At 52.9% G+C, this 26,861-nt stretch overlaps 1 protein-coding gene across 1 annotated transcript; it reads right to left on the reverse strand.

Moving 5' to 3' along the window:
* Positions 1-311: 311 nt before the first annotated feature.
* Positions 312-25,988, reverse strand: MAL (mal, T cell differentiation protein). Its single transcript, XM_047746741.1, has 4 exons — positions 25,780-25,988; positions 7,247-7,414; positions 5,692-5,817; positions 312-1,401 (listed from the first exon to the last, which is right to left on the reverse strand). The coding sequence occupies exons 1-4, from the start codon at positions 25,870-25,872 to the stop codon at positions 1,327-1,329; spliced, it is 462 nt and encodes a 153-aa protein (XP_047602697.1). The 5' UTR covers positions 25,873-25,988; the 3' UTR covers positions 312-1,326.
* Positions 25,989-26,861: the final 873 nt, after the last annotated feature.

Here is a 26,861-nt window from a genome sequence, read left to right on the forward strand (position 1 = left end):
GGATATCATTAAATTCTCTGAGCAAAGGGACAAAGCAGCATTTTAAAATGGAAGCCAGGCTTTTGGGATTCCTAACTGAGCGCCCTCCTTCCTAACGGCCCCCTCTCCTTTCAATCCAGACACCTCGCACCTGAAACATGGCGCTCACCACTTGTCCTCTTACTTCCTTTCCCTCAGTAGTCTGGTCCGCTTGCTCTCCTTGGGAGTGGCCCAAGGAAATTCTAGAAAACATTTTGTTACCCTCATCCCTTTTTGCAACAGAGCACAAAGCACACTGCCCAGAGAATTTCTGATCAGCTTCACGAGGAGTGAGAAGGAACTTTTTGCACCCTGTTTTCTTTTGGCTTAAGGACTTGTGGTTGGTTTAAGTAGACACCACACCCAGCATTGAGCCCAGTGTGGGGCTTGAACTCATGACCCTGAGATCAAGACCTGAGCAGTGATCAAGAGTGGGATGCTCAACTGACTGAGCCACCCAGGTGTCCCCTGGCTTAAGGACTTTCTAATGGAGCACAGACCCCTTTGTCTTGTAGGGGGTCTGTGTTCCACCTGAAAGAAGGGGTCCCCTGGGGCTGGTACTTGATGTGTTTCCAGAGAGGACAGAGCCATCAACCAAGCATGGTTGCTGGGGGGGTGGGGTGCGGATACCCAGTGACGGGCTCTCTGGCAGGATGTACGCAGCTGTCCTCTGAACTGCCATTTGATGTTGCCTCTCGAGATTCCATGTAAGCCCAAGGATTCCTCGGAAAGACAACGGTAATGACGGAGTCCCTGATAACTGGGAAATTAAAAACAAACCCCCCAAAGACCCCACAAAGGTACTGAGCATAAAGGCACTGCATGACGTTTTCCAAAGTTTTATCATCTTCCACCGTGGACATCTGCAGACACTTGCTGGGTGAGCTCTACCCCCCCCAGGACAGGCAGGCTATCTGTGAGGACTTGGAAACGGGCCCCAGGATGGGTCCTCAAAAGAGCTCGTGGAAAATTCCAGCAGACAGTTCTCAAGATCCGGTCCAGGGCTTAGCAGGGCATCTTGGTTTTGTGGTCACGGTCCCCATTTCCCACCCCCCTGGCCCCCTTTCACAAACAGAAAACAGCTCTAGAAAGATAGCTCAGTCACTGGAGGTTAAATGCCCAAGCCCCCCAACCCTGACATGAAGGTATAGGGGAGAGTCAACGTAACACCCACAAGAGACAGAGCGTTGCTTTTTGTTTGGTTTCTTTTTCCCGCCCTCGGGAGTATTTCTGCATTCTAAAATGTTACACCGGAAGGCGGGCTGGTCAGTGAACACCGTCTGAGTTTTCAGAACAAGTTCTGTGGCTTTAAGAAGACTTCCATCTGATGAGAGAAAACACAGCATGGACCACATACAGGAGAGTGACCACGTATGAAAACACCTGGAACCAAGAGAAACAACGATTAATGGGGGTGCACAGGGAGAGGGCAGCGCCTGGGCTGTCCCTACGGAGCTGACCACTGGCACGGCACTCTGGGACGATGGCCCAAAAGGGTGCGGGCCGCCCATCCCTCCCGCAGACATCCTTTTCTGCTGAGCCCAGATGTGGCCCCAGAATGTGCTCAGCACAGAGCTCCAGGTGACCCACCGGTCCACAGGACTTGCAAGGTCAAGTATCTGTCATCACACAAGTCATCGTGCTGGTGCGACCCAGCTAGAAATGGAGGCCCTCAGAGACCCCTCAAATGATACCCACTCTCCATGGAAAACGTCCTCCCCCGCACCAGTAAGGGCAGAGTCTGCCAGTGGTGATTCCACTGGCCTTGGCTAAGAGAATATGAACACGCGGGTTTGCTGGGTCTGGTTAAGGGCTCGATGTTGTCTGGTCATCCTCAGACACCCACCAGAATTTTCTTCTAGGGATCTTAATTTCATAAGCATGGGCAAGGGTGTCAGACTCGCAGGAAATGAGGGACTGGAATGGGGAGAAGGGATTGGGGCTTTGGCAAAAAGGAGGAGGGGCTTAATGAGAAAGCTGTTGGAAAGATCCAGTCAGGGTTTTGACAATGGGAACAAAGGCCCTGGAAATGGGGCAAATGGTCCCTTTGTCCCTGTCAAGGCCCAGCCTTGTGTTCACATGGGCACCGTCTATTCCTATCACCTGCTCAGGGTGGCTGGCCTCTCTGAAGGCTTGCCAGCCCCCAAGTCAAATATCCGCACCTGGATTTGTGACCTTGGGTGTGGGGTCAAGAGTTGCCAACCCGCGCACGACGTTAGGGCAGCTACGGTTCCGTGGCTCTCGGAAATGCCCATAAACACCAGCGGTCCTCATGCCGGCTCTCTCCCTGCCTCCACACATGGGCGAACCCTGCACCCTCATTGGCCAGAGGCAATGACTAAGCCGAGTTACTTAATAACAAATTTAAGAGAACTCATCCGGAAACAGCATCTAAAAGGAGCAGTTCTACGTGACCGAGCATTTGACTGAGCAGCACCCCCAGCCCCCAAAGCACCTCTCCCTGTCAGATGGGAGCACTTTATTGTCTGGGGAATTCCAGACCCAATGAGAACGCTTGGCAGGAACCCCCCTCAGATGTCCCCCACAGTAGCAGGAAACAGACACTTATTTTCCAAGTGAGGTCAAGCAATGGCACCCTGGGGACCCTGAGAGCCGGGAACATGCATGCATGTAGCATATACTTGGGCCTTCAGAAACCCCTCTCCCTAAATGGATGTTATTCCAGATTTCTGCAGAAATTTCCAGCTGCCCTCTCAATTCCCACCAATCCCAGAGATCCCTCTGGCATAGACTCTCTGAAGGAGAGAGAGAGGGAGAAGCATGGCCTTTGAGGCAGCCCCAGCTAAGTAACAGAGAGGGGAGAGGCAGGCCAGATGCTTCCAAAGGCCAGGAATGTGTGGGAGAAGGTCTTGAGCTACCTCCCCATTCCTGGGCTTGCTATCCCCTGGATGTAGGAAAGGCACGCTGTGGTTGGGCAGGGTCGTTCCTGCAAGCAGATACAGTTGACATTTCCAATAGAGAGACGTGACTTTACATCGAACCAGGCTCCTACAAGACCAGGGCATCAGCCTGCAGGCAGTGTTTTCATTCTGGATTCTGGCCCCGGGCTTGCCCATGTACATCTCATTCATCTAACATAAATGGGGGGATGTGATCAATTGCGGCGTGGATAAGTAGATGTTGGTGTAGTCGTCAGCGAAATGCTAGACAGCAGTGAGAATAAACACTCTGCATCTCCACCCAAAAATGTGGATGAGGCTCACGAACCTAAGGCTGAGAGCAAGAAGCCAGACATAAAAGAGGGCACAGTGCATGACTCCATTTCCAAGTTCAAAAGCAGGCACAACTGAACTAGGCAGCTAGAAATCAGGAGACCGGTGTCCTTCGTTTGGGTGCACAGTGATAGCGGCAGGACAGAGGGACCCTGGGAGCCATTTATTATGTTCTTTTTTTTTTTTTTAAGAGAGAGGGGGTAGGGAGAGAAAGAGAGAGAATGAACATGTGGGGAGGAGGTCAGAGAGAGAGAGAGGGAGAAGCAGACTCCCCGCTGAGCAGGGAGCCTCATGTGGGGCTCGATCCCAGGACCCTGAGATCACGGCCTGAGCAGAAGGCAGACGGACTTAATCGACTGAGCTTAATCGACTGAGCTTAACCGACTGAGCCACCCAGGTGCCCCCATTTATTATGTTCTATGTCTCAATTTGGATGCTTGTTACGCAGAGGAATTCACTTCATGGAAGTTCACCCATCTGTACACGGGCAACCCACTCCCTTCTCTGGATGTATGTTGCATTTTGGTAAGGAGAAAAAGAGAAAAGTTGGAGTACAGGAGATGACAGTGGTTCTCAACTAGAGATCTGTCCCCTGGGCCGAGCAGTCATTCACCCTAACTGTCTTGTTCCCTGCTGGCCGCATTCCACATGCATTTCACGACTGTCACCTGCAATAATTTTACGGAAGTTGTTGTCTAACACTGAGCTGCTGATGTCTGTTTGGAGAGAAGGCTTCTGGGCTTGGGATGGGGCGAGGTGGCTCCCAAGAGAGTCATTGGAAGGATGACAGAGGAGGCGGGATTACCAGCCTCCTGAGGGAAGGGAGAACAACCAAGGTGAGGCCTGGCCATGTTCCGGTTTAGAAACCAGCCATCTTAGGAGCTGAGCCAAATTGGGAGCCATTCCCACACTGTGGGACATTTGAGGGGATGCCAGGGACCAGAAGCAGCCATATTTATGGAACTGGAGAGTAGGCTGGGGACTTAAGGGGAATGTGTGTCTTTGGGGTGGGGGATGGGCCCATAGGGACCTGTAGGCAAGGCTTTTGGGAACTTTCCTCTAGACCCCTCCCTCTGGGAGCAGGAAGAACACCCCCCCAAACCCTTTCCAAGAGCCCAACCATGCCCCTCCCTGTGCATTTTCTCTCAGCCTCTGCTCTACTCTTTCCAAAAAGTGGGGACAGCCCTGTTTCGTCTCCTGGAGCTGGGATCTTGTGACTGATCATCACATTTGACCTCAGGATTTGTAGAACTCACAGGTCGACCTTTAGAGACCTGAGGAGTGCTAGTTTCTGAACCTCTTTCATATTTTTTAAGTGGCTAGAGATACATCCGCTATTTCGAGTTCACATCTTGGTGGGAGCCCTCACATGCAGCCTGGAAGAAGGTCTTAGGAATCAAAATCTTCTCCTACTCTGTCTGATTCATTCCATTTAAAAGGGAATCCGGGTTATGCCCTCAAAGTGCACCAGTGGGTCTGGGCCCAAAGTTGGAGAACGCTTCCTTCAGAGTCCAGAGGCCCTCATGAGCCACGCGCCTTGGCCACACACAGCGGGCATCCCCATTTGTTATGCCGACGGTGTGAAGGAGGCTCAAGCTCCCAGAGGCCCCCATTGCTCACTGTGAGGGCTTGGAGAAAGGGATTTAACGTCTCTGCGGTTCTGAGGGAGTTGGACAGGAACTGTGTGCTCATTTCACAGATGAGCACGTTGAGGTACCTGCTCAAGGAAATGGCAGGGGCGTGAGCTCCGGCCCTTCCTGCTCCAGCAGGTTCTCAGAGCCACTGGGCAGGAAGCATCGTCACAAAGAGCTGAATGGCTTAACCGCAGAAGCAAACACCCACAGGTCTGGACATGCTGGACCCAGAAAAGCTTTTGTACAACCCCAGCCCTGAAGCCCGCGGCTTGGTGAGACCCTGGCCACTCGATTTGACATCTGTGGTCTCAGTGCTTCCCTGGCCTGACTGTGTGCTTGAAGGGAAGACCACTCAGGGAGAGCCGGGGGCACCCACGTGGCCAGATTCACTGTTCCAAACAGGTGCTAAGAGTAGGGGTGACAGAACACCAGCTCTGGATACCAGCAACTCCTGACCCTCTTGGAGCAAGCTATCCATGTCCTTAGCATCCTGCTTCTGCATCTGTGAAATGGGTATAATAAGAGTGCCTACATCCTAGTGCTATGGGGAGCGTTAAACAAGATCCTTCCTGGAGAGTTCAGATAGTGCCTGACACTCGTGGTCGTTTCCCTTTTGCAAAGCCCACCCAGGCTCAGACCAGAGGGCTAAGGGAGGCTGGGGCACATCAGCTCCCTCCTCCAGGGCTTTGTTTCTTCAGGAGTCTGTGATGCAGAAAGAGAGGGAGGGACCGTAACAGGGTTCTGCTGACCCTCTGTCATTGGGCAGGGGGAGCTGGGCCCAGGGGCAAGTCGCCCGGGGGACTCACCACAGCGGAGATGTTCTCGTGGTACTGTTTGTAGGTGTAGCCCTCCTGCATCCCGATGGTGGCCAGAGCTTCCAGGACGGAGGCGCTGAGGTAAAACAGGGCAGCGACACAGTGGTAGGCTGCATCCTACAGAGTCAGAGAGAGCCGTGAGGGGTGGGGGGGGGCAGCTGTGGTCTTAGCCAGGTCTGTCTACCCCCACCCCTTGCTCTCCTGGCATGGCTCAGGTCCTGCCTTCATCTTCTGCTGCTTCCTTTGGGAAAGAAGGGCCTTCCTGACCCGCTCCCTGCTCTGTCCACCCGTCACCCCACCCCGGCCCCCTCCTCACAGAGCGTGGGTAACCAGCACTGCCCAGCGGGTTCTAGCTCATGGTGGGGGGCCACAGTCAGGACTTCAGGGGAGAAGGCATGCTGCTTTCCCTTGACGTGGGATCGAAGAAGAGCTGGGGGTCAGGAGGGGCAGCCTGGGATCTAACCCCCAGGTGGTCACAGTTCCAGTTCAGATGTGGCCTCAGCGACCAGGGCAGGGGGAGAGGGGCCCAGGCCATTTCCACTATGGTTTTGTCTTGTTAGTGTTCAATTTTTCTTGGGTAGTCAAACTCCAGGTTTGTTTAAAAGCAAAAAAGGACTAGAATAGGGTTTTAAGCAGCTGTAATTTGGAGGTAATTTCGAAAGTCTAAGTAGGGGGTGCCTGGGTGGCTCATGTGGTTAAGTGTCTGCCTTAGGCTCAGGTCATGATCTCTGGGGTCCTGGGATTGAGCCCTGGGTTGGGCTCCCTGCTCAGTGGGGAGTCTGCTTCTCCCTCTCCCTCTGCCTTTCCCTCTGCCACTCCCCCTGCTTGTGCTCTCTCACTCTCTAATAAATAAAATCTTAAAAAAAAAAAAAAAAACTTAAAAAAAAGAGAAAGAAATTCTAAGTAGGAGGCCTTTTGAGAGTAGAGGCCTTGCCAAATGGCCCTGCCCTCTTCTTCCATAGATAAAAGGCAGGTGTCCCATGTGCAAGTTTTACCTGCTTCAAGGGCCTGAAGGCAGAATTCAGGCAGAATTAAGACCACAGGCGATGCCTCTGCCACCTCCAAGTCCTTCTCTGGGGACCCTGCTTTAGAAGATCATCACTGGGCACTGGCCAGGAAGCCTGGCCTCCCACTGGGCAGTTAAGGCCAGCCGCCAGGTCCCTGCCCCTTCCTAAGATGGAAACCAGCTCTCCTGGATGTTGGGAGACGCCAGCAGGCACCTGGCAGGTGCAGGCGGATGGGGAGGGGGGCTGGGCTGCTGGTTGTCCATGAAAAAGGCAGTCATGCAGGAGAAAGCCGAGCAGGCCCAATGGGAATCAGACAGCGACAATCGACCTTTGCTTTCACCTTCTCCTGACCTCCTTGCTGTGGGGAGCCCTGGGCTGCTGGGGAGAGGTCAGAGCCGAAGGCCTGGCCAGCTTAGCCTGGAAACGGGGCTAGGAGTCATCAATGGGACAGCCTCCCCCAGACCTGGAAAAGCCAGCCTGCCAGTGGAGAGGGTCCAATACCCACCCGCCCACCTCAAACATTCCGGGCTGTGACTCACCAGGGTGACCCAGGAAGTCTCCCCGCCGTGGGCACCAATTATGTACAGGACAAGGAGGGTTGTGGTGGCCAGGAAGCAGAACACGGACACAAACATCACCCAGCCCTGGATCAGGGGGATGGGCACCAGGGATGAGGCGACCAGGATCCATACCAGGCCCCCGAAGACCTGCGGAGGGAGGGAGGGCAGGGGTGAGCATCAGAGCGGGAGAGCCCGCACCCATAAAGGGCCAGACCTACAGTCATGCTGGGGCATTGGGGGCAGAAAAACAGGAAGAAGGCAGAGAATGGCGGTGGGCATTTTCCTCCCCTAAAACCACTCTTTCTGCCTGCATTGTAGGTCTCAGTCCAATCCCTCCTTGCTTGCCTTTTTCACATTTTAAATGCAGTTTTGATTTTTTATTTAACAAAAACGTATATCACACACTTACATGCCAGGCACCATCCTAAGCACTTCGCAAATACTCAGTTAATTCTCTCAACAACCCTACAGACGAGGTCCATTTGTCAGATGGGGAAACTGAGGCACGTGAACCCTAAGTAATCTGTCATCCCAAGAAAGGACTTATCTCCTCCAGTATTATCATTATTCTGAGGTTTTATCCTAGATTAAATCCTAATATTTTGACATTAAAATATCTTTCCTTTTATGAAAAGTTAGTGACTAGCAGATTTTTTTGGTCTTTACTTGGCAAAATAATTGACCACACTATGTCATAAGCATATATATATTTTTTAATTTCACCCTTAAATCCCTAAGTCCAGGAAGTGCTCTGACTAGTGGGGTCCGGGCTGGAGTTGAGAGGTCAGCCCGCCTCCTTGCGTGGTCTAGGACTGGTGTGAGAGAAGCATTTCCCTGTTGGTGTCTGAAGCCTCAGGGAGCCCCGTGTTTTCAAAGAGGAGCACAGGACAGCACAGGAGTCATACCATGCCCCTGAGGCCACAGTCCTGGCTCCCCGAGGACAAAAGCACACACACCAAAGCTGGGATTGTCTTCTCTTCTCCTGTCCCTTTTCATCCCCCAGGAAGACAGTTCAGCCTTCTCCACGGTCCCCCACCCAGGTAAGAACTGTGCTCGGAAAGGCTGGGACACAGGTGGAGAGTGTTCTGTGGCCAAAGGTCTCCAAGGTCCTTCAGAGCATCTGGGGGCTGAGGACAGGATGCCCTCCCAGTCTTACGTCCCCGTGGAGTGAACTCAAGTGGTAGCTGGGCCCCCTCTCCTCTATCTGCTGTCCACCTGCTGGGCAGGGCCCCCCCCCCCCCCCATCTTCACAGGTGCTCCCTGAGCCTCTCAGCTGAGAAGCATCAGGACGGAAACACATTTGAGTAGAAAAACCAGAGCCATGAAGAAACTGGGGTTATCAAAACAAAGCTGGGCCTGATGACTCAGATCTGGGCATCTCTGACCAGAACACTTCCTCTACTGTTGAATCTGAGGGTCTGGGAAGGCATCGGCAGAGGTAGTGGACGCATCTTACAACTTGCTGTCATTGGAGCAAACACTTCAATAAAAACCCTTAGACCATCGTAGCATATGATCTGTGTGTGTGTGCCTTTCATCCATAGCTGTCTCTAAGATCACAGAGATGACTTTGCCTTTTCCATAACGGGCCCTGGCAAAGGGATGTGAACGTGCTGGTGGCTGAGAACTTGGCCAAGAGAGGCCTGGAGAAGCGGGAGAACAGGCACGCCTTATGGAGGGCAGAAGAAAGGGACTGGGGGATGTTCCTCTCCGGAGCATCCTTTATTGGGCGCCAGAAGACTGTCCAAGGAGGACAGGGAACCTCATGTTCCCTCATATGCTCTCAGGGAGCCCTGCCTTCCTTCTCCTTGTCAGTTCCCAGCACAAAATCGGTGTCCTTGGTTAGTTACAAAATGGTACTATCCCTGACCACGTGATGGAGGGGGTGAGGTCCCTCTTGTTCATGGCATACTCCCTGGTGTGGGACACCTGTCCACCTGTATGAGTTAGTTAACCAGCCTTCAGGGGCTCATGTCAGACGGGTATGGGTAAACGGGAATGACTTATGGGTTGAGGGTGGACGGAGAGTCCTGTGTTAGGGAATCCTGTGAGGGACACTGTGGGCCAGAGGTGCTTGCAGGCTGCCAGGGGACATGGCATTGATGAACGCTGAATGCCAAACTATGAAAAACAATTCTCTTTTTCACTCTTTGGTTTTTCTAAGGCAAGAGGGGCTCAGGGTTGAGCCAGGGGTCTGGAGCTCCCTTAGAGCAGGGGCTTCTGGAATGGGCTGGCAAAGGTGAACTGAGCAATGATGCTGTTTTTATTTTTAAGATAGTGATATAGTTATTTTGGATAAAATTAATTAAAAACCATACGGGGTAAGTTAATGCACTGATGGTACCAGTCAATGGCAAAATCTGGGAAGATGGCTCTCAGGATGCCATACAGACTCCTGACTTTCTCTCCAACTGCTAGTTTTCTCCCTCTGTGGCTTGGCCAGGAATCAAAGGCAGGAAAAAGAAAGCGGAGTCAGAGTGAAGCCATGGCCCAGAGTGCCTGCCATAGAGTCCAGAGCATGTGCTAGCTTGACGTGGCCCCAGTTCTGATGCTGAACTTCTGGTACCAGTGCAGAGGGGAGCATTAAGGTTTATCCGGGCACTTGTCCTGCCTTGCGTGTGTGTTTTTACCAGTCTGGTGACGCTGTGTTCCAGCTCCCTGGAAAATGAATTGTCTCTCTCTCTCTGACTCTAGGAGCCCATGGTAAGGATACTTGTCCATAGAAGCGAAGCCCACCCTGGGCTCAGTCCCAGCCCCCTGCCCCCGGGCAGATCTCAGGACCCTATCCTGCCTTTGGGTGTATGACCTTGCAAAGGTCCTTTTAACAATTATGCTTTTTATTTCTTTGCACGGTTGGTTTAGAGCAGCAAGTTTCATAGTAAGATGGTGGGAAGCAATTCTCCCTCTCTCGCGTGCAGCTTTAGTGAGATATAATTCACGTACGAGACAACTCGCCTATTTAAATTGTAAAATTCAACGATTAGAGATTATTTACAGATATGTGCCATCATCATCTCCAGACCAACTTTAGGATCTTTTCATCACCTCAAAAGAAATCCTGTACCTTTAGCTATCACTTGCTTCCCTCCCTCCCATCCCTAAGTGACTGCTAATCCTCCTACTTCCTGTCTCTATGATTTCCCTGTTCTGAACTTTCACATTGAGTTGAATCATATGACAAAAGATGGGCTTTTATGACTGGCTTCTTTCCTTTAGCATAATGCCTTTCAAAGTGAGAAATTCTCTCTCAAGGGGACTTTCACAAAATATCTCTACCATCACAGCACACCCCACTGGCCCATTCTGACCCCCGTCATCTAGGGGACACTGAGTGAATGTGCCTCTGGACATTTTTTTTTGGAGCCTCCAAGCTGTGAATAGATGTGAGAGCGATGGGTTCCCAGGAGCGTTCCTGAAGGAAGCATGCCACCAGCCCAGTCTCTCCCTGGAATGGAATGTATTTTAAGTTACCATCATAGGAAGGCCATGTCCTCAGCACAAAGGAAATGATTAAAACCCCGGGGGGTTTTGCTCCCAAAAGACTGGCAGAGGCCTGTCTTCTACCCACCATGGCCCTGCCCAGTGGGTCCCCAGGGTAGGACCGCCTGGGAGGGGTGCTGAGATGGAGACAGAACCCCGAGGACAGGAGGAGTACGTGACAAAAGACAGCTCAACCACGGCATCTACCCTCAGCTAGAGGTCTGTGAGCAGCGCCCTGGAAACAGGCACCGCGGTTGTGAGAAGCCTGGGGCCGATGCCAGATGCCGGTGGGAAGCCGCCACAGCTGTACCAGCTGCGCACGCGCGAAGGCTCCCGCTCCTCCCCAGCCGGCGGGCTCCCGCGGCCCAGCCACCACGCAGCGTCTGTGCCACCAGTAGTGGCTTGGGAGCCCTGGCGGAGGGGGGCGGGGCTCTCCCCGCAAGCCGCTGGACCAGGCTGTCGCGGGAGTCAGGCTCTTGGGCCTCGGCCTCCTCATCGGCAAATGGCAGTTCGCGCCACATTGCAGGCTGGCGCGCACTGGCTGACGCTCTGGGTGTGAGAGTGAGGCCTCTGGTGCTGTGCCCAGCACCACCCCCGACCGGGATAAGATGGCATTCACCTGCGGGGCCCACAGCCCTTGGGGACAGATGCAGACACAGCCGTTTACAAGGCAGGATGATAACCAGCCCTGGGGGGACAAAGCAGCCTGGACCGGGGCAGGGCCCCAATCAAGTCTTGAAGGGAGAGTTGGACTAACTGGTTTACCAGGCTGAAAGGTCAAGGAGTGGCTTTCCAGGGAGAGGAAGGAGTACATGATGATACTACAATGTAATGTCATGTAATATAATATAATATAATATAATATAATATAATATAATATAATATGCTTGCAAAGTCTAGAAGATGCTGAAGCCACAGTGAAGGCTTGAGGCACGCAGTGAGGGGGAGGGGTGGCTGAAGATGGGGCTTAACGGGGAGGACACTCGGGACAGAACTGATCTCTGGGTCAGCATGAAGGCCTTTAAGGCCCCGCTCCATGGAAAACTGGGGTTCAGTGTGAATCATGGGACAAAGCCAGTGCCTGTCCCACTCCACCTCCTAAGTGTGCAGAGAGCAAACAGAGAGAAAGAGCACAGCACCCACACCCGCGGAGATAAGGCATCTTGGGCAGGGAGCAGTCCACCCCATCCTGACCTCAGGACCCCACTGGCCAAATATTTGTCAAGAGAAGGGGGTAGGTGAGGGTTCAAGCATTTCCCTTTGTAAAGAAAACTCCAAGCAGTTCCCAGGACCCCCCACTTCCCCACCCCCCACAACAAGTGCCCCGAGGCAATCATTTGGAAACGTTAGTCATCCAAGTGGAGGCACGACTCCACTTGCCCTTCATCTCTGTCAACAGGCCGCAACTTCCCACTGCCCCCTGCCTACACCAGGTCACTGTCCTCCATAACAGACATGGTACGGCTGACTGGGGTGGTTGCCAGAAACAGGCGCTAAGTTGCATGGCCTGAGAATCATCTGTACTGAGCTCTCTCTGTGGGGCCCAGAACCCCAAGCTGGAAAACGGTGGTGGGTCTGGGCTGACACTGTAGTTTGCAGCCCTTACCCTATGCTAGAATTGTCTGGAACACCAATGTCTACGATCCAACTCAAGTGGAGAGAAGGAGCGTTAGACTAGCACGTGGAACAGACATCCCAGGCTCTTCGCCAAAAGCCTTAGAACACGTTTCCATAACACAAGCCCTTGGATTATGTCCTGGTAATTCCTGTCAAACAGAGTAAGAACTGGCTCCTGTCTCTGATGCCCTGCTTGGCGGTCCAGCGATGCCTGCTGAGGCAAACTCTCCAGGTCCTGACTGGGCTCTCCGTGCAAAGCTCCCTCTCTTCTCCCCTCCTCAAGCTTCTATCCCTGTCTTGCCTTGAACATGAGGTTAGCTCGTCCTCCTGATGCTGGGATGTAGCCTCTGTGTCTGTGAATGGGAATAAGCTGGTGATCGAAGGCCCCTACGCCTGGTGTTTTGGGACTGGAAACCACCCATCTTTAATTCAGGCTGGTTTGGGATGCCAAGCAAAGTTGAGATTCCTAAGAACCAGGGGTAATATGCAAAACCAGACCAAAAAATTCCAAAGACTTCAAAGAGTTTATATTTGTGCCTGCCCACTCAAATGATTTTTGTAAAAAAAAAAAAAAAAAATTCTCAGGGGATAGTCTTTGGGGGTGCTCTCATGTAAACTTAGAGAAGGTTCTCAATTTTTCTTTCTGAATTAATCCACAGGAGGCAGGCTAGCATGGCAAAGGGTATAGACTTTGAAGCCTAAAGTACCAGGTTTTAGTCTCAGCTCTGCCACTTTCTAGCTGGGTGGCTGGTTGTTCCTGGTACATTACTTAACCTCTCTGTTCCCTATTTGTGAAACAGCAATAACAACAGTGCCCACCCCATGGGGTTGGCGGTGAAATGGGTTATGTCTGCGGAGTGCCTGACACAGAGTGAGCGCCTGAGTGTTCGCTGTCTTAGCTGTCATAGGATGGGGTGAAGTCTCATCTGTAAATGTGTGAAAGTAAATACCAGCAGGTCTGGGATCTCCACACGCACAGATATCCACTCCAAACCACACTGGGGCCTAGAATTTAAAAATAATTTCAAAAACATCAAAAAGGAGAAAAACAAATGATCTCCCAGAAATCAAAAGTTGAGAAAAATGTGTCTGCTTCTGTGGAAGGAAACACAAAGGACGTTAAAAAAGGAGAGAGCCTGTCTTCAAACAATGAGCCTTGGTTGCAAAAGGGGGGAAAGGAATCCTCTAGCACATTCTTAAGATTCGTATGGTGTTTCCACAGCTTGCGCCGGGCTGAAAGAGCTCTGCGTCCACAATCGCCCAGTGTCTTTCCTGTGCGGCTGGGATAACTGAGGACAATGCAGGAGAATCGCTCAGATTCTCTGGATATTTTCCTGGGACTCCATTTTACTCTGTTAGGGTCTTCACAGGCAGATCCTTTCCCAGTCACCAGTCAAGGTGTGAACTAAAGAGGATTTCCCATGCAGGGCTTGGCGCCTTGGAGTCCAGCACCAGAATTCCCAGTGGCTCCGAGGGCATGGTGTGGGTTTCCTGAAGGCACATGTGAACAGGAGTCTGTAATCTGAACTCTCGAGAAGCAAAGGAAACTGGTTACAGAACGTAGACAGTGACCCAATACTACACCATCCTGCCACTTGGGTGAGGGGCCACTGATCATCTCCCTAGGAAGGAAAAGGGGAGATGGCAACTCCAGATGGGCCAGGTCCCGGCTGCTGTGAGCTCTGAGCCCTCTGGTGCTCTCAGGAGGCTGCCAGGAGCAGTAACCTCAATTTGTGTTGAGGGAAATGTCTATACCGACTGGACTAGTGTGTGTGTGCGTGCGCGCATGTGCACGTGCGTGAGTGCACATGTGCCCGAGCGAGAATGTGGGTGTGTGTGTAGAGGCTGGTTATGGACGTGCTATCACGGAGGAGGGAAATGCAGCAAGCTGAAGCCAGGAAGATGTAAGCACCGGGTGGTAGGAGAAGCCGCAGAGCAAGCTCAGAGGGAAAGCCCGAGACCAGACCCCCAAACGTGGAAGCCTTCTCCAAACATCCCCTGGCTCTTCTCTTCAGGTCTGAGACAGAGCCTGGGGACTCTTCCTGTTCTGAGGGGTAGTGATGGCAGGAAGTAGCCATGTGGGGCTTCTGTCAAGGTCCCTGGCTCTTGTGTGAGCCCCACCTCCCTGGTGTGGAGGAGCTCAGCACCCCGCAAGTCAAAGGAGAGGCTTCCTTCACTTGCTCCCTTGCTCACCCACTCCCTCACTGATTCTGTTATCCGTGCATTTAGCAGATGCTGACAGTACCCTTGACCACGGCCAGCACTGAGGCAGGTACACCCACTGGGGCAGACATATGAAGTCCCTCTCTCCTTTCCAGCCCTGCTGCCAGGCTCCACCAAGGGCAGAGTCAGCCCCTGGTAAAAGTGTCAGGGCCCTGGGGAGGGCGACCCACTAACCACCTCTGCCCAGGACAGGGCAAAGCCCAGCAACTTGCACAGACCCCCTAGGGAGGTGTCTGGTGGGGGGAGGGGTCAGAATATTCTTCTTGTGTGGAAAGTCTGACCGCAAGGCCACTCTTTTTTTTTTTTTAAGATTTTATTTATTTATTTATTTGACAGAGAGAGATCACAAGCAGACGGAGAGGCAGGCAGAGAGAGAGAGAGAGAGAGGGAAGCAGGCTTCCTGCTGAGCAGAGAGCCCGATGTGGGACTCGATCCCAGGACCCCGAGATCATGACCTGAGCCGAAGGCAGCGGCCCAACCCACTGAGCCACCCAGGCGCCCCCGCAAGGCCACTCTTAAGACAAACACCAAGAGTGGTGTGGAGGCCACCTGACTCAGTTTACCTATGCAAGTTGCTCCGTCCTCCCCAACCCTTCATCGACAAATTCATTCTTCCATTATGCCATTATCCCTCCCAAGGCAGGCTTAGGTAGTATCCCTTTCTCTGGAGGTAAGACCAGGACTCAGGCAGTCTTGAGTCTGGTTGTAAAGAGGGAGATAGAAACTTGAGATTCAAAGGGATAGGGGCTGAGTTCAGGTCCACAGTGGACATTAACAGGGTGAGTATGGACTGAGAGGAGGGTCCTGTCCAGTCCCTTGATCCCACTTCCCTCAAGTCCCAGGGAAATCTCTTCCACGATACGCACTAGACCTCGGCTTTAAGCTCCGGACACCAATCACTCCCTCCCGGTGCAGAGGACGGTCACCCATTCCTGAATGAATGAAAAGTTCTTTGCGGGGGCACCTGGGTGGCTCAGCGGGTTAAGCCGCTGCCTTCGGCTCAGGTCATGATCTCAGGGTCCTGGGATCGAGCCCCACATCGGGCTCTCTGCTCAGTGGGGAGCCTGCTTCTTCCTCTCTCTCTCTGCCTGCCTCTCTTCCTACTTGTGATCTCTCTCTGTCAAATAAATAAATAAAATCTTAAAAAAAAAAAAAAGTTCTTTGCGGTCCACAGAGCTAAGGGCTTTCAGACCAGCATGTCCTCATCTGGATGGAAAAGTTTCCTGACCACACCTATACCCACGGGCTTTACCCGGCAGGATAAACAGAAACCAGGAGGCTCCGGGAAGAATACCAGTAAGCCACTTGTAAAGAGGGCAAATCCAGGGAAATGCTAGACCCGATGGGCATGGCCACAGTGCCTGAAAAACAAGAGGTACTAATGGGAGTCACCACGAGGATAATAAGGTGGTGAGCAAACAGACAAAACAGGTGTGTACCCTCTGCCGTGAGAAGGAACTGCCCATATAGGGCTGGGGGCTTCCTTCCAGGGTCCTGGGGGTTCTTTCTTGGGAGTTGCTGGTGACTCTCAGCTTCATCTTCCATCTGCCCTTGGAGTCAGGGGCTCCTCTATTGATTCCTATTAACCAGGAGGGAGATGAGAAGTTAGCTCCCGTCCTACCAATGCATGCTAAGACAAATGTTTCAGAGGGCATGGTCTGTGCTGGGAACACGGACAGTCTTTGGGTCCGGGCAGGAGACAGAGCCAAGCAAGGACCTGCTGTACAGGTGCCAAGTGCCAGGAAAGGGGTGCTCTCAGGGTGGGCTTCCCAGTGGAGGTGCTGAGGAAATCTGGCCCCGAAGGATAGAGGGCTTAGTCCCACCATGCCACCTGCACTAAAGGAACGCCTCCAATGGAAACCAGCGGAGTACTATGGGCTGGTTCTGGAAAGAGTCCTAAGACACAAAAGTGAGGTGGGACCCTTCCTGTCAGGTCCCGCTCTATAACCATGTTTGGCTTATCACCAGCCACAGGGCAGGATGGAAGCTGGGAGAGGTGGGGGTACTCATTTGTGCAAGAGGCCGCCCTCTTACTGAACCAATGCTCTCCCAGATGGCGATACACTGACACTGAAGACAAATCATTTTCGTCAGGCGTAATCCCAGGCCCCACTGGCGATTGGTCCCTTCCCCTTGGGCAGGTGCAGCAGTTTGCAAGGCACTGAGAATTCACAAAGCGCTCCCCACCCATCCTGGCACTGAACTGGCAGGGTGGTGCGTGAGAGAGGTTTAAGGCATCCCCTGGTCCCGAGGCAGAAGGCAGGACAGGAGTGCCACAGCCTCCCTTCCCCCTGGCCACCCCAGCATGCTGGCCGGGATAGCCCGCAACAAAGGAGGCCCTGGGAAGGCCCTACAGAGGGTGGTGTCTGTGTGTACTTGACAATCTCAGAGACAAGTCAAGTGTGCCCCCAACAGCCCCACCCACTCCCAAATCTCACTCGCCCCCAGCCTGCCTGAGAAGGGCATCTAAGGCCAAAGGCGGATTGGGATGGGTCTTCCGGCCCCCATCCTGCAGTCTTCCCCTTTTCGCAGGGATTGGCCTGTTGATCTCAGAGCAGGTGTGTGAGTCATTAATAAATTAATAACAGGTGTACTTAAGAGCTATTGAACCATAACTACGTGCATCGTGTCGTTAAGAGCTTTCTGCATAAGACACTCATTCACGTATTCCTCACAGCAATCCTTGTGGCAGGAGCTATTTGCCCCATTTTACTGATGCAGAAACCGAGGCACAGTCACCTGCTCATATCCCCGCAGCCGCTGAGGACCAGCTCCCACAGGCTGGCTGGGGAGCCTGAGTCAGCTCTCCCGTGCGTGAGGCAGTTACCCAAGGCAGCTCACAAACGGTTCACCGCAAAGTCTCTCCCTGTCTAGGGTCACTTTGGCAATGGCCTTGAGGATAGCAACGTGGAATAACAGGAGCCTGGTCCCTTAACCTTCACCGGGCTCCCAGCTGCCCAGTGTCTGGAGAGAACTGCAAGGGAGGCGGCTTCCGGGCGGGCTTCCCTTCCCCCACCTCTCGGCTTGTTCAATAGGCTCTGTTCTTTCAGAGGAAGAGAATACCAAGGTTTTGTGTTTAACACCAGAAAACAAGCAAAAGATCAGAACACTGAAGGACGGCACTCCCTCTTCTGTAAGGCACAGGCCTGCGGCTCTCATCCCTGGGTCCATCGGCAGGACACTTGTCATGAGCTTCACCCTGCCCCCCACGGATCCCAGCTTCACTTTCTTTCCTTTCCTGTTGGCTTGGTTCCTGGACTGTCCCCTCATTTAGAACCTGCACCCTTGAGTTTCTGAGGGCCTTCTTCAAACTTGGATCCAGGAGTTTTGGTGGGGAGGAGGGTACTCCTCTTGCCCTCTCCCCCCTCCTCCTCTTCCTGCCCCTTCCCCTCTCAGCCCAACTGCAGTTCTACCAGGAATCTGGGGCTATGCGGCTCCGGTGTGAAATTTCAGGGCAGCTGGGACTGGCCGTGCCTCTTCCCGCTGCCGAGCATATCCATGTGTGATGGCTGGTGACAAGGCTTTTCTTTTCATTCCTACATGTTTTTCTGGGGCCTTAGGGAGTTGTTTTGCTCCAGTGTGGGCAGAATATTAGCTGTTAATGAGGTGGGAGTGGTAGAAGGGTCTGGAGCTGAGCGTGGCAAAAAGTGAATGCCAGTCCATTACTCTGGGAAATAACGATGCTGCTGGGGACCCAGCAGGAGCTAACCAGGAGCTAGAACTTTCCACTAGAATGTAGAAGGCAGGTCGGGGCGCGATGAGGCAGAGAGTACCAGAAACCTGCCCCAGGCCCCCAGAAACCATCTGAAGCCTGTGAGGAGTGAGCCTGCACTTGCCCATGACATTAGAGCTTCTGTAAGAAGGCATGCCACTCACTCACTGTCCTCGCGCTCATCAGCCCCAGAAAAGAACATCTGGGGTGCAGGATCTTAGTGTCTGCCCCTGGGGGCCTTTGATTCAAAACACTATGTCCAGGGACTGATATTTGAGAGTCCAAAAGGAAGCCCCAGACGGGCTTGTGTGGGGGCTGGAGGCCAGGGCTTAACCATGAATCCATGAGGATTCAGCCCCTAGCCCTGTCCAGGCCGGCCGGCCCACCCCATCTCACCTCAAGGCAGGGCCCAAGTTGCCCAGTCCCACCCCGAGAATGGGCCTTTTCCTGAGAATGGGCCCAGCCACGCCGTTCCAAAGCCTGTGCAGAACTTGGCCTAGGCTGTCCGCACGGCGCCCTCCCCCACCCTCTGCGGGGCGTGGCAGGCGTAGGTGCAAACAGTCAGCCTCTGGCCCTGACCCAAACTTCGTGACCTGAGCGTGAGTGCTCCCAGTCCCCGGTAGTGGCCTCTGGGATCCTCCTCCTCTCTCCTGAACGTGCCTCTCTGACAGAGAGGAGGCCTCATTCCCCTGAGGTATTAGCCCATCTGTGTCAAGCCAGGGAGTGACCTATGGGAAGCTTAAAAGCAACTTTTTCCATGTAGCCTGTGATGACATACGGGTGACCGTGCAGGAGCTGAGCCCCATCATCGCACTCAGCAGTTTCCAGAGAACAGCTCCAAGTCACTGACTCCGATCAAAGCAGTCCTCTCTGGTTCTCGAAAAACCAGAAAAGTCATTTCTCAGCTCCAAGAACAAACCCCTGAGAGACCTCTATGTATCACTCTTCCCCTCCCTTTAGAGAGGAGGAAAGGAGAAGGGGCCAGGCAGGGTCCTTACCCGCCTCGAAACAGCTACAGAGAGGGGGGCCCCAAGCGCAACACAAAGACACAGGGTCAGGAGTCAGTGGGCACAGCCAGGGAAGGCCAAGCTCAGCCACTGGCCCAGCAGGGCCAACCCCCACTCCCTGCCGACTACGGAAGAGGACCCTGGCTGCGGGCAGCAGGACAATTTCCCCAGGAGCACAGGGGGTGCCTGCTTTGAACCCAGGAGAACCTTTAGGGCATCCGATTCCCTCCCCCGTCCTCTCACTGAGAACTGTCTCTACCACCTTGCCCCCGGTGGAAATGTCGAGGGGGTGTGCTGGTCTACCAGTGGCCACTCTAAACCTCGCTCAGTCAACAGCTCAGCAAATGCAGATTCTTGGGCCCAGGCTTGACCTAGGGGCTCAGATCCCTCTGGGTGTGTTTTTGACAAGCAGACCCAGGGGCTGGGAACTCCCCAGTCGGGGAGAGAAGGTGCAGCGGGCAAAAGTTCATTGTGGGTGTTTGGGTGAAGGCAGAAACAGGGACATGACTTACTGCCATTCCAGGAAGTGCCACCCTGGAGACTGAGTGACTGGGGCAAACTACACCTCCCACCTCCCTGCCTCAGTCTCCTCCCAGCTCGGAGAAACGAGGTTCCTATGAGTCCCCATGCTGTCTTCTCAGTGTAACCAGAGGGCAGACCACCCACCAGAAAACTGCTGTATCATTCCCTACTTCTCTCCCGCCCCCCCAATGTGGCTCTGTAGGGTGGCTGTTCCCCGGGCGGGGAAAATCTAGGGCAGGTCTCAGGACTCGCCCGGTCACTCTCAAATAATAAAAGTCCCCAGTCATTTGGGGTCAGAGAAACAGTGTCCTGGGAGTAACTACCGTGTCCAGTTCACTGAGAATCGGAACTGCAAACCCACTCCAGGCGGAACCCCCACTCCACTTTCACCGCGAAAAGTGCCCCCTAAGGAGTCTTGGCTCTCACCCCCCCCCCCCACCCTTCTCTGCCTTCCCCGGGTCTCTCTTTACTCCCAGCCATTCTATCAGTGGCTTTTCCTCCTTGCCAGGCTGCAGAGGAGGGAGCTAACGGTTTCTGTAACCCATTTTCAGGCATTTCCTTCACAAGTTCTGAAGGTGGGATGGGGTGGGGGTGGGGGGATGATCGATCATCAGTCCCCGGCACTTTGTGAGAGAAGTTTCCTCTGGCTCTGGCCAGGGCTGAGACAAAAAGCTTCCTATGTTAACATCTTGTTCTGTGAACGGGGGGCCAAGTGTCACAGAGCCCCTGCCTTAGAAGGGAAGAGGAGGAAGGGGAAGCAGAGACTGTGGTCCCCCAAAGGAGAAGTCCTCCTTGGGCAGAGACGCGGGACAGGCCAGAAGCAAAGCCCCGGCTTGAGTTTTTGGGATAGAGGACATTCCACTACAAGCCTGCCCATTTGGGGTGCCCCTGTGACCGCACTGCCTTCAACAGGAATGTGGCCTGTGTGGCTCACACCATCTGATTGGCTTGGCCTTCCACTTCTTGCCACGGCCCTGTAGCTTTCAGAGGTCTGGCGTAGAGGTGCTGGGCCAGGGTGAAGTTGCCAGACAACCCCCCCCCCACTCCTCCCCTGAGCCACCACCCTTAGCTGCCCCTGCGGGCAGTTTCCTGGCCTTGGCAGGGGAGGGGAGCTCCACCCTGTTGGCCTTGGACACTGGCATCTGTGACTCCCAGGCTACTGGGAGGTCAGACATGGGAGTATCAACTGTGAGTAATCAGCTCAATGGACTACAGATTTAAAACATACCAAGCATTTCACACTCATTGGGTTAGCAGAAAATTGCCAAATCTAATGCAATCACGTATGGCAAGGATGAGGGACAATGAGGATTTTCACACACTGCTGCGGGGAGCTGGAAAGGTCCAGGTTTTGCTTGAATCATATACACTTTGGGAACCTTCTTTATTTAAAGAATACAATGTAAGGCAGGATCTTAGAAGGGGCCTGAGCTTAATTATGCGCCATCAGCTTCCAGGTAACATGACTTCTGGAACATGTCCGTTGGAAACATCGTTTTGCACCCCGATGGGGTAACAGCTGGGAAAAGGAAGAAGTGAATTCCCTATGAACCAGGAAGTCACATCCTCCCTGGGTGTTCTGGGAAGAACTTCCCCACATTGAACTAACAGGGCACATTCAAGAATGTTCTTGGCGATGCTAGAAGAATGCAACAAACTGAAATCAGCCAACGCGTCCATTAAGAGAAGCACAGGTAAACAGCGTCAACCCGCGGGATGTTACTATTTTCGTGAAGTGACAACATATAAAACAATGCCACGCACAGTCCACCCCGAGTGAGGCAGGCAGTCTAGGTTTAAATCAGCTCTGCTTGGGAGTCATGAACACCACGTACAGCCCAGGGATTGTCCCGAGAATGGAGGGAAGAGAAGACGATCGTGGAAGAGCCGGTGGGTTTAGATGCCATCTGAAAAGCTTTATTTCCCGAATACTGAAAGTCAATCAGGCCAAATATTAAGATTTGACAAAGCATAGTGATAATCATGTGGGCGCCTTTTCTGTAATATGAAGTATTTCTTGATTTTTATTCTTTAAAAAACTTAAGGGAAGTCTCCATAACATAAAATGAACCATCTTAAATTGACCTGTTTAATGGTGTTTAACACGTTCACCACCTCTAACTCCAAAACATTTTTGCCATCCCAAAAGGAAGCCCCGTTCCCATGAAGCAGTTGTTCCCCTGTTCTCCCTCTCATCTCAGTCCGTGAACAACCACCGGTTTGGGTTCGGTCTCTATGGATTTACCTATTCTGGATGTTTTATATAAATGGAATCATATAATTCATGACCTCTGGTGGCTGGCTTCCTGTACTTGGCATAATGTTTTCAATTTATCAACTTTGCAGTACGTACCAGAACTTCCTTCATTCCTTTCTGTGACTACAGAATATCCTGCTGTATGGACAGATGAGTCTGTCTATCCATCCACTGAACTGGGGCCGCTTCCACCTGCCAGTTATTGTGAACAGTGCCGCTAGGAACACGCAGGTACATGTACTCATTCAGGTCCCTGCTTTTAATTATCTTGGTTAAAAATCTAGCCATGGAATTGCTGGGTCATATGGTAATTCCTTTTTTCAGAAACCACCAAACTGCTTTCCAGAAGCAGAACACCAGCAGTGTATGAGGGTTCTAATTTCACCCTGACCAAAACTTGGTATTTTCTGTTTTTTTTTTTTCTTTTTCATAATTATCACCATAATTGCAGGTAAAACTACCCCATTGTGGTTTTTATTCCATGTTCCTTATGATGAATGATGCTGAACCTCTTCCCATGTGCTTATGGGCCATTTCTACAGCTCCTCTGGAGAAACGCTTATTCAAGTTTGTTGTACATTTTCTAACTGGGTTGCGTGTCTTTTTGTTGTTGAGTTGTAATAGTCTGTAATTAAAAGATTTTATTTATTTATTTGACAGACAAATATCACAAGTAGGCAGAGAGGCAGGCAGAGAGAGAGGGGGGCTGGAAGCTGTGCTCCCTGCTGAGCAGAGAACCTGATGCGGAGCTTGATCCCAGGACCCTGGGATCATGACCCGAGCCGAAAGGAGAGGCTTTAACCCACTGAGCCACCCAGGTGGCCCAATAGTATGTAATTAAAAAAAAAAAACAAAAAACCCTCCCAGAGTCCTTTAACTCACTACTCTTTTCATACATGTAGACATATAGCTTCCTCTCTACAATGTTACAACGCAGGCAAAGGAAAATTTAAAGGGCCAGTGTCTGCTTTCTTTTCTGCTCTCTCAGGCACCCGGTGGGCAAATCCCCACCCTGGAGAGGAAGAAAGAGATTCAGAGACACACTGGGGCACCTATGGTCTCCCGGAAAGTTGGGAGGAAGGAAAAGAGGTGGGGAAGCAGGGCTGAGATTAAGGAGAAAAAAAAAATCACTCCTTTTTAAAGAATTTTATTTATTTATTTTATTTTAAAATATTTTATTTATTTATTTGACAGACAGAGATCACAGGTAGGCAAAGAGGCAGGCAGAGAGAGAGGAAGGGAAGCAGGCTCCCCAATGAGCAGAGAGCCCGATGTGGGGCTTGATCCCAGGACCCTAGGATTACGACCTGAGCCGAAGGCAGAGGCTTTAACCCACTGAGCCACCCAGGCGCTCCACTGAGCCACACAGGTACTCTTTTTTTTTTTTTTTTTTTAAGATTTATTTATTCATTTCAGAGAGAGAGAGAGTGCATGTGCCAGAGGATGAGCAGGGGGAGTGTTAGAGGGAGCCGGGGAGAGAGAGAAAGAATCTCAAGCTGATTCCCTGCTGAGCACAGAGCCCAATGAGGGTGAGGGCGGGGCTTAATCCCAGGACATAGAGATCATGACCTAAGCCGAAACCAAGAGTCAGGTGCTTAACCAACTGGGCCACCCAGGTGCCATTAAGGAGAAAAAAAAAAAAAATCACTTCTAACACAGCTGAGAGGTTGATTTCTTATCAAGAGAGAATGATTTCTTATAGAAGAGAGAATGATTTCTTATAGAAGCCCCTACCATCTCAGGTCACAAAACTGCCTTAGGAGGTGTAAATTTCCACTAATCCATGGTTCTGAGATTTCACACACCCAACCTTCCACTTTCACTTACTGGGATGTGGGGGTGGTATCCTCCCGTCCCCACCCAGCAGACGGCTCTGCTTGGCTGGGCTGTTCCTACTCTCAGGGGCCCTCCTTCCCCTAAACTGTGATACCAAGAGGAGGCAGAGGGTACTGGGAGATTGTCCCTTCTGGAAAGCCCCGCCCCTGCAACCACTGCCACCTGCAACCCACCTGCTGCCCTTGAGCCCATTCTTGTCAGGGCATGAGGAGAAGACCACAGTCGTCTGCCTGGAGCTCAAGTAACACACTCTCCTGATTCTTGTTTTAATGCTCCTCAAACAGCTACAAAGGTAGAATAAGCCACTCATAAGGGCAATTTAAAAGACACTAGGAAGACCTTCTGTTGGTTAAAAATCTCTCTTGTCCCACTACACCTCACCATTAGCCATCATCTCTTTCGGTTATGAAACTCCGCCTTTGTAAACGCAGTAGCCTCTGAAGGAACCACCCATGACTGACTCTCAAGTCAGAGGGTCTATATGCTCTTTTCAGAAATCCAGCCTTGGGCAAGCACAGGCTAACTGCTGCATGGCCCAGACAAGCCAGTAGGAAAAGAATGTTCTAGTGAATGCAAGCCCCTCCCCTCTGGGCTTGGGTGTCCCTATCCACAAAAAATGGGGCTGGCCTTAGTGGTGTCCAGGGTTGTCTAGATTAGATTAGTGGTGTCAAGGGTTTCTTTTAGATGTCACTTCCCTGATTCTGGCTAGCTCCAGGATTTGAAATCATCCCTGTTTGGGATCAACTCAACTCACACAACTTCAGTAATAGGGTGTCCTCAGGCCACCTCAGCCCCCTTAGCCCTTTCCACCAAACCCTCCACGGAGAGTAGAACCTGTTCCCTTTGCTGTTCACACCCTCCCGCCTCCCATCAGACAATAAGAAGCCGATATCCCGTTTTTAAAGTTAGGTTTGGACAATTTCTTTTCCAACCAACCCTCCAGGCAGCCACTTTCGGCAGTAGGGTGCAGGGAACGAGTCTGGGTGGCCGCCATGCAGCACACCCACAGAGTAACTACACCAGCCCCCTCCCAGGTAAGGGTCTGTCTGTGGCTCCTGCCGAGTTTTGGCGGAGGGCGAGTTTCGGCCAGAGGATGGTCTGAAGCGTCCCTACAGTCATCCCCTTACTAGGAGCCTGGCATGGGAAGCGCTCTTGGGCCACCAGCGGCGGCTCCGGCTCCGGTTCCAGCTCCAGTAGGGACCCGTGGGTTACCTGCTGCTCAAGGTCAGCCAAGCGCAGGGCCGCTGAGGCCAGCCCCTCTCCATTACGCCCACCCGCAGCGCAGGGCAAAATGACCGTGGCCTGTTCTATTATTTCCAGATCAAAGTTGTGGCAAGTACCTTCACTCGCCAGAAACTTTCAAAGGCCAGAAGAGAATAATTCAGATTCAGCTCCTCCCAGAACACCAACCCAATCTCCAGGCGTCGGTTGGCGATACGTACTCAGGTTTCTTTTTATTTATTTATTTTTATAAACGAAATCCCAACCCTGGGAGAAGCCGGTCACTTGTACAAGGACCTTGCTCTCCAACAAGGGCATACTCTGCGCGGCTCCTGTGAAGCGAGCTGGGAGCGCGGCTTTGAAACCAGCGCACCGCAAGTGGACCCAGGCCTGCCTCCAACATTTGACCCATGTTTCGAATTTGGCGTTTCCACCTAGGTCCTGGAGACTGCTTACGCCCATTGCTCTTGTCTAGAGGGGGCCAAACGACCGGGGTGGGGGTGGGAGGAGAGAGGCTTTCCTCACTCCTGCCCCGCTCCCCCGATGCTCCGGGGACCTCTGTGCCGCTTGCGGACCCGGCCGCCACCACCCATCCCGCCCCTTCCCCGGCACCGGCGCCAACGCGCCAGCCACTCACAAACTCGAAGATGAAGAGCAGGTCCGGGAAACTGGTGAAGACCGCGAAGCCGCTGGGCAGGGTGCTGCCCCCCGACGCCGCTGCGGGGGCCATGCCGGCGTGCTGGTGTCGGCCTCGGGACTGGACGCGCGCGGCTCCGGCTCTGCGTTGACCGCTGGCTTGCTCTGCGGAGCCCAGTGGCCCGGGCGCCCCCGCGCGCGGGTTAAGAGTAGGGGAGCCCTGGGCCGAGGAGGGAGGAGCCGCGGTCCCCGCCCGCCCTGTCCCCGCCCAAGTCCTAGATGCGCGCCGCCAGGGATCGGGCCGGAGCGCCGCGGGTGCGGTGCTGACCCACCCGGAGGGCGCGCTGCGGGCTTGTGGCGCTGCGGGCGGGAGATGGACTCCGGCGTCCCACCTCCGGCGCCACCTCCCACCTGGAGCGGGACAAAGCCACTTGGGCGAGGGGCTTCGCACGCTTCGCACGCTTTGCACGTGATCACCATCCCTTAAGAATGATAACCATCAATCACTAGGCCCCCCAAACTCCCCATCGTGACACCCCTACGGTCCCCATTGCTTTGAGTGTTCCTAAATTGGGTCTCCTTCATTTTTCCGCTGGGTGCGTTGATCCGCCTTGATCCGCGCTCAGACTCCAGGGGGGACGAATTCTGAGTTCTGCCCTCGGTTGCAGGCTGGGGGGTCTGCAGGGGCGGCGCTGAGACCAGCTCTGGCCACCCACCCCTTCTCCCCGCGCCTTCCGAGCCCAGCGCGCGGTCCGCTCCACTATGCATTGGAGCTAAGAATCTGTCTGAGGGTAGCAGTTTGCTCCCAGCCATGTGACCCTCTCCTCCCCCCGCCCCCCGCCCCCAGAAGGCTGCTGGTGGCTGTGCTGGGGCAAGTCCGCTTCGAATTTAAGGGCGGGGAGGGGCACATTCAGAGCAGATTTCTCTCCTCTTAGAGGGGTATTCTGGGGCCTCTGAGGGTAGAATGACTCTCCCCTACGTCCTCTGATTGCTTGGATTTGGTTTTGGTTTTGTTTCTTTATTCTTTTCTGCCTTTATTTTAAAACATGTCTCAGACTCCAGTAGTTTCCACTTATTATTATT

This window comes from Lutra lutra, chromosome 9 (assembly GCF_902655055.1).
Source record: "Lutra lutra chromosome 9, mLutLut1.2, whole genome shotgun sequence".
In the NCBI taxonomy this organism is placed as follows: Eukaryota; Metazoa; Chordata; class Mammalia; order Carnivora; family Mustelidae; genus Lutra; species Lutra lutra.

What these genes read in the sequence shown, in the direction of transcription:
- MAL (XM_047746741.1), bottom strand. Translation starts at nt 25,872, where the DNA reads ATGGCCCCCGCAGCGGCGTCGGGGGGCAGCACCCTGCCCAGCGGCTTC. An exon ending in TGCTCTTCATCTTCGAGTTT is followed by an intron (nt 7,415 to 25,779) that starts GTGAGTGGCTGG and finishes CTCCCTCCGCAG; the next exon opens with GTCTTCGGGGGCCTGGTATG. An exon ending in AGACTTCCTGGGTCACCCTG is followed by an intron (nt 5,818 to 7,246) that starts GTGAGTCACAGC and finishes CTGACTCTGTAG; the next exon opens with GATGCAGCCTACCACTGTGT.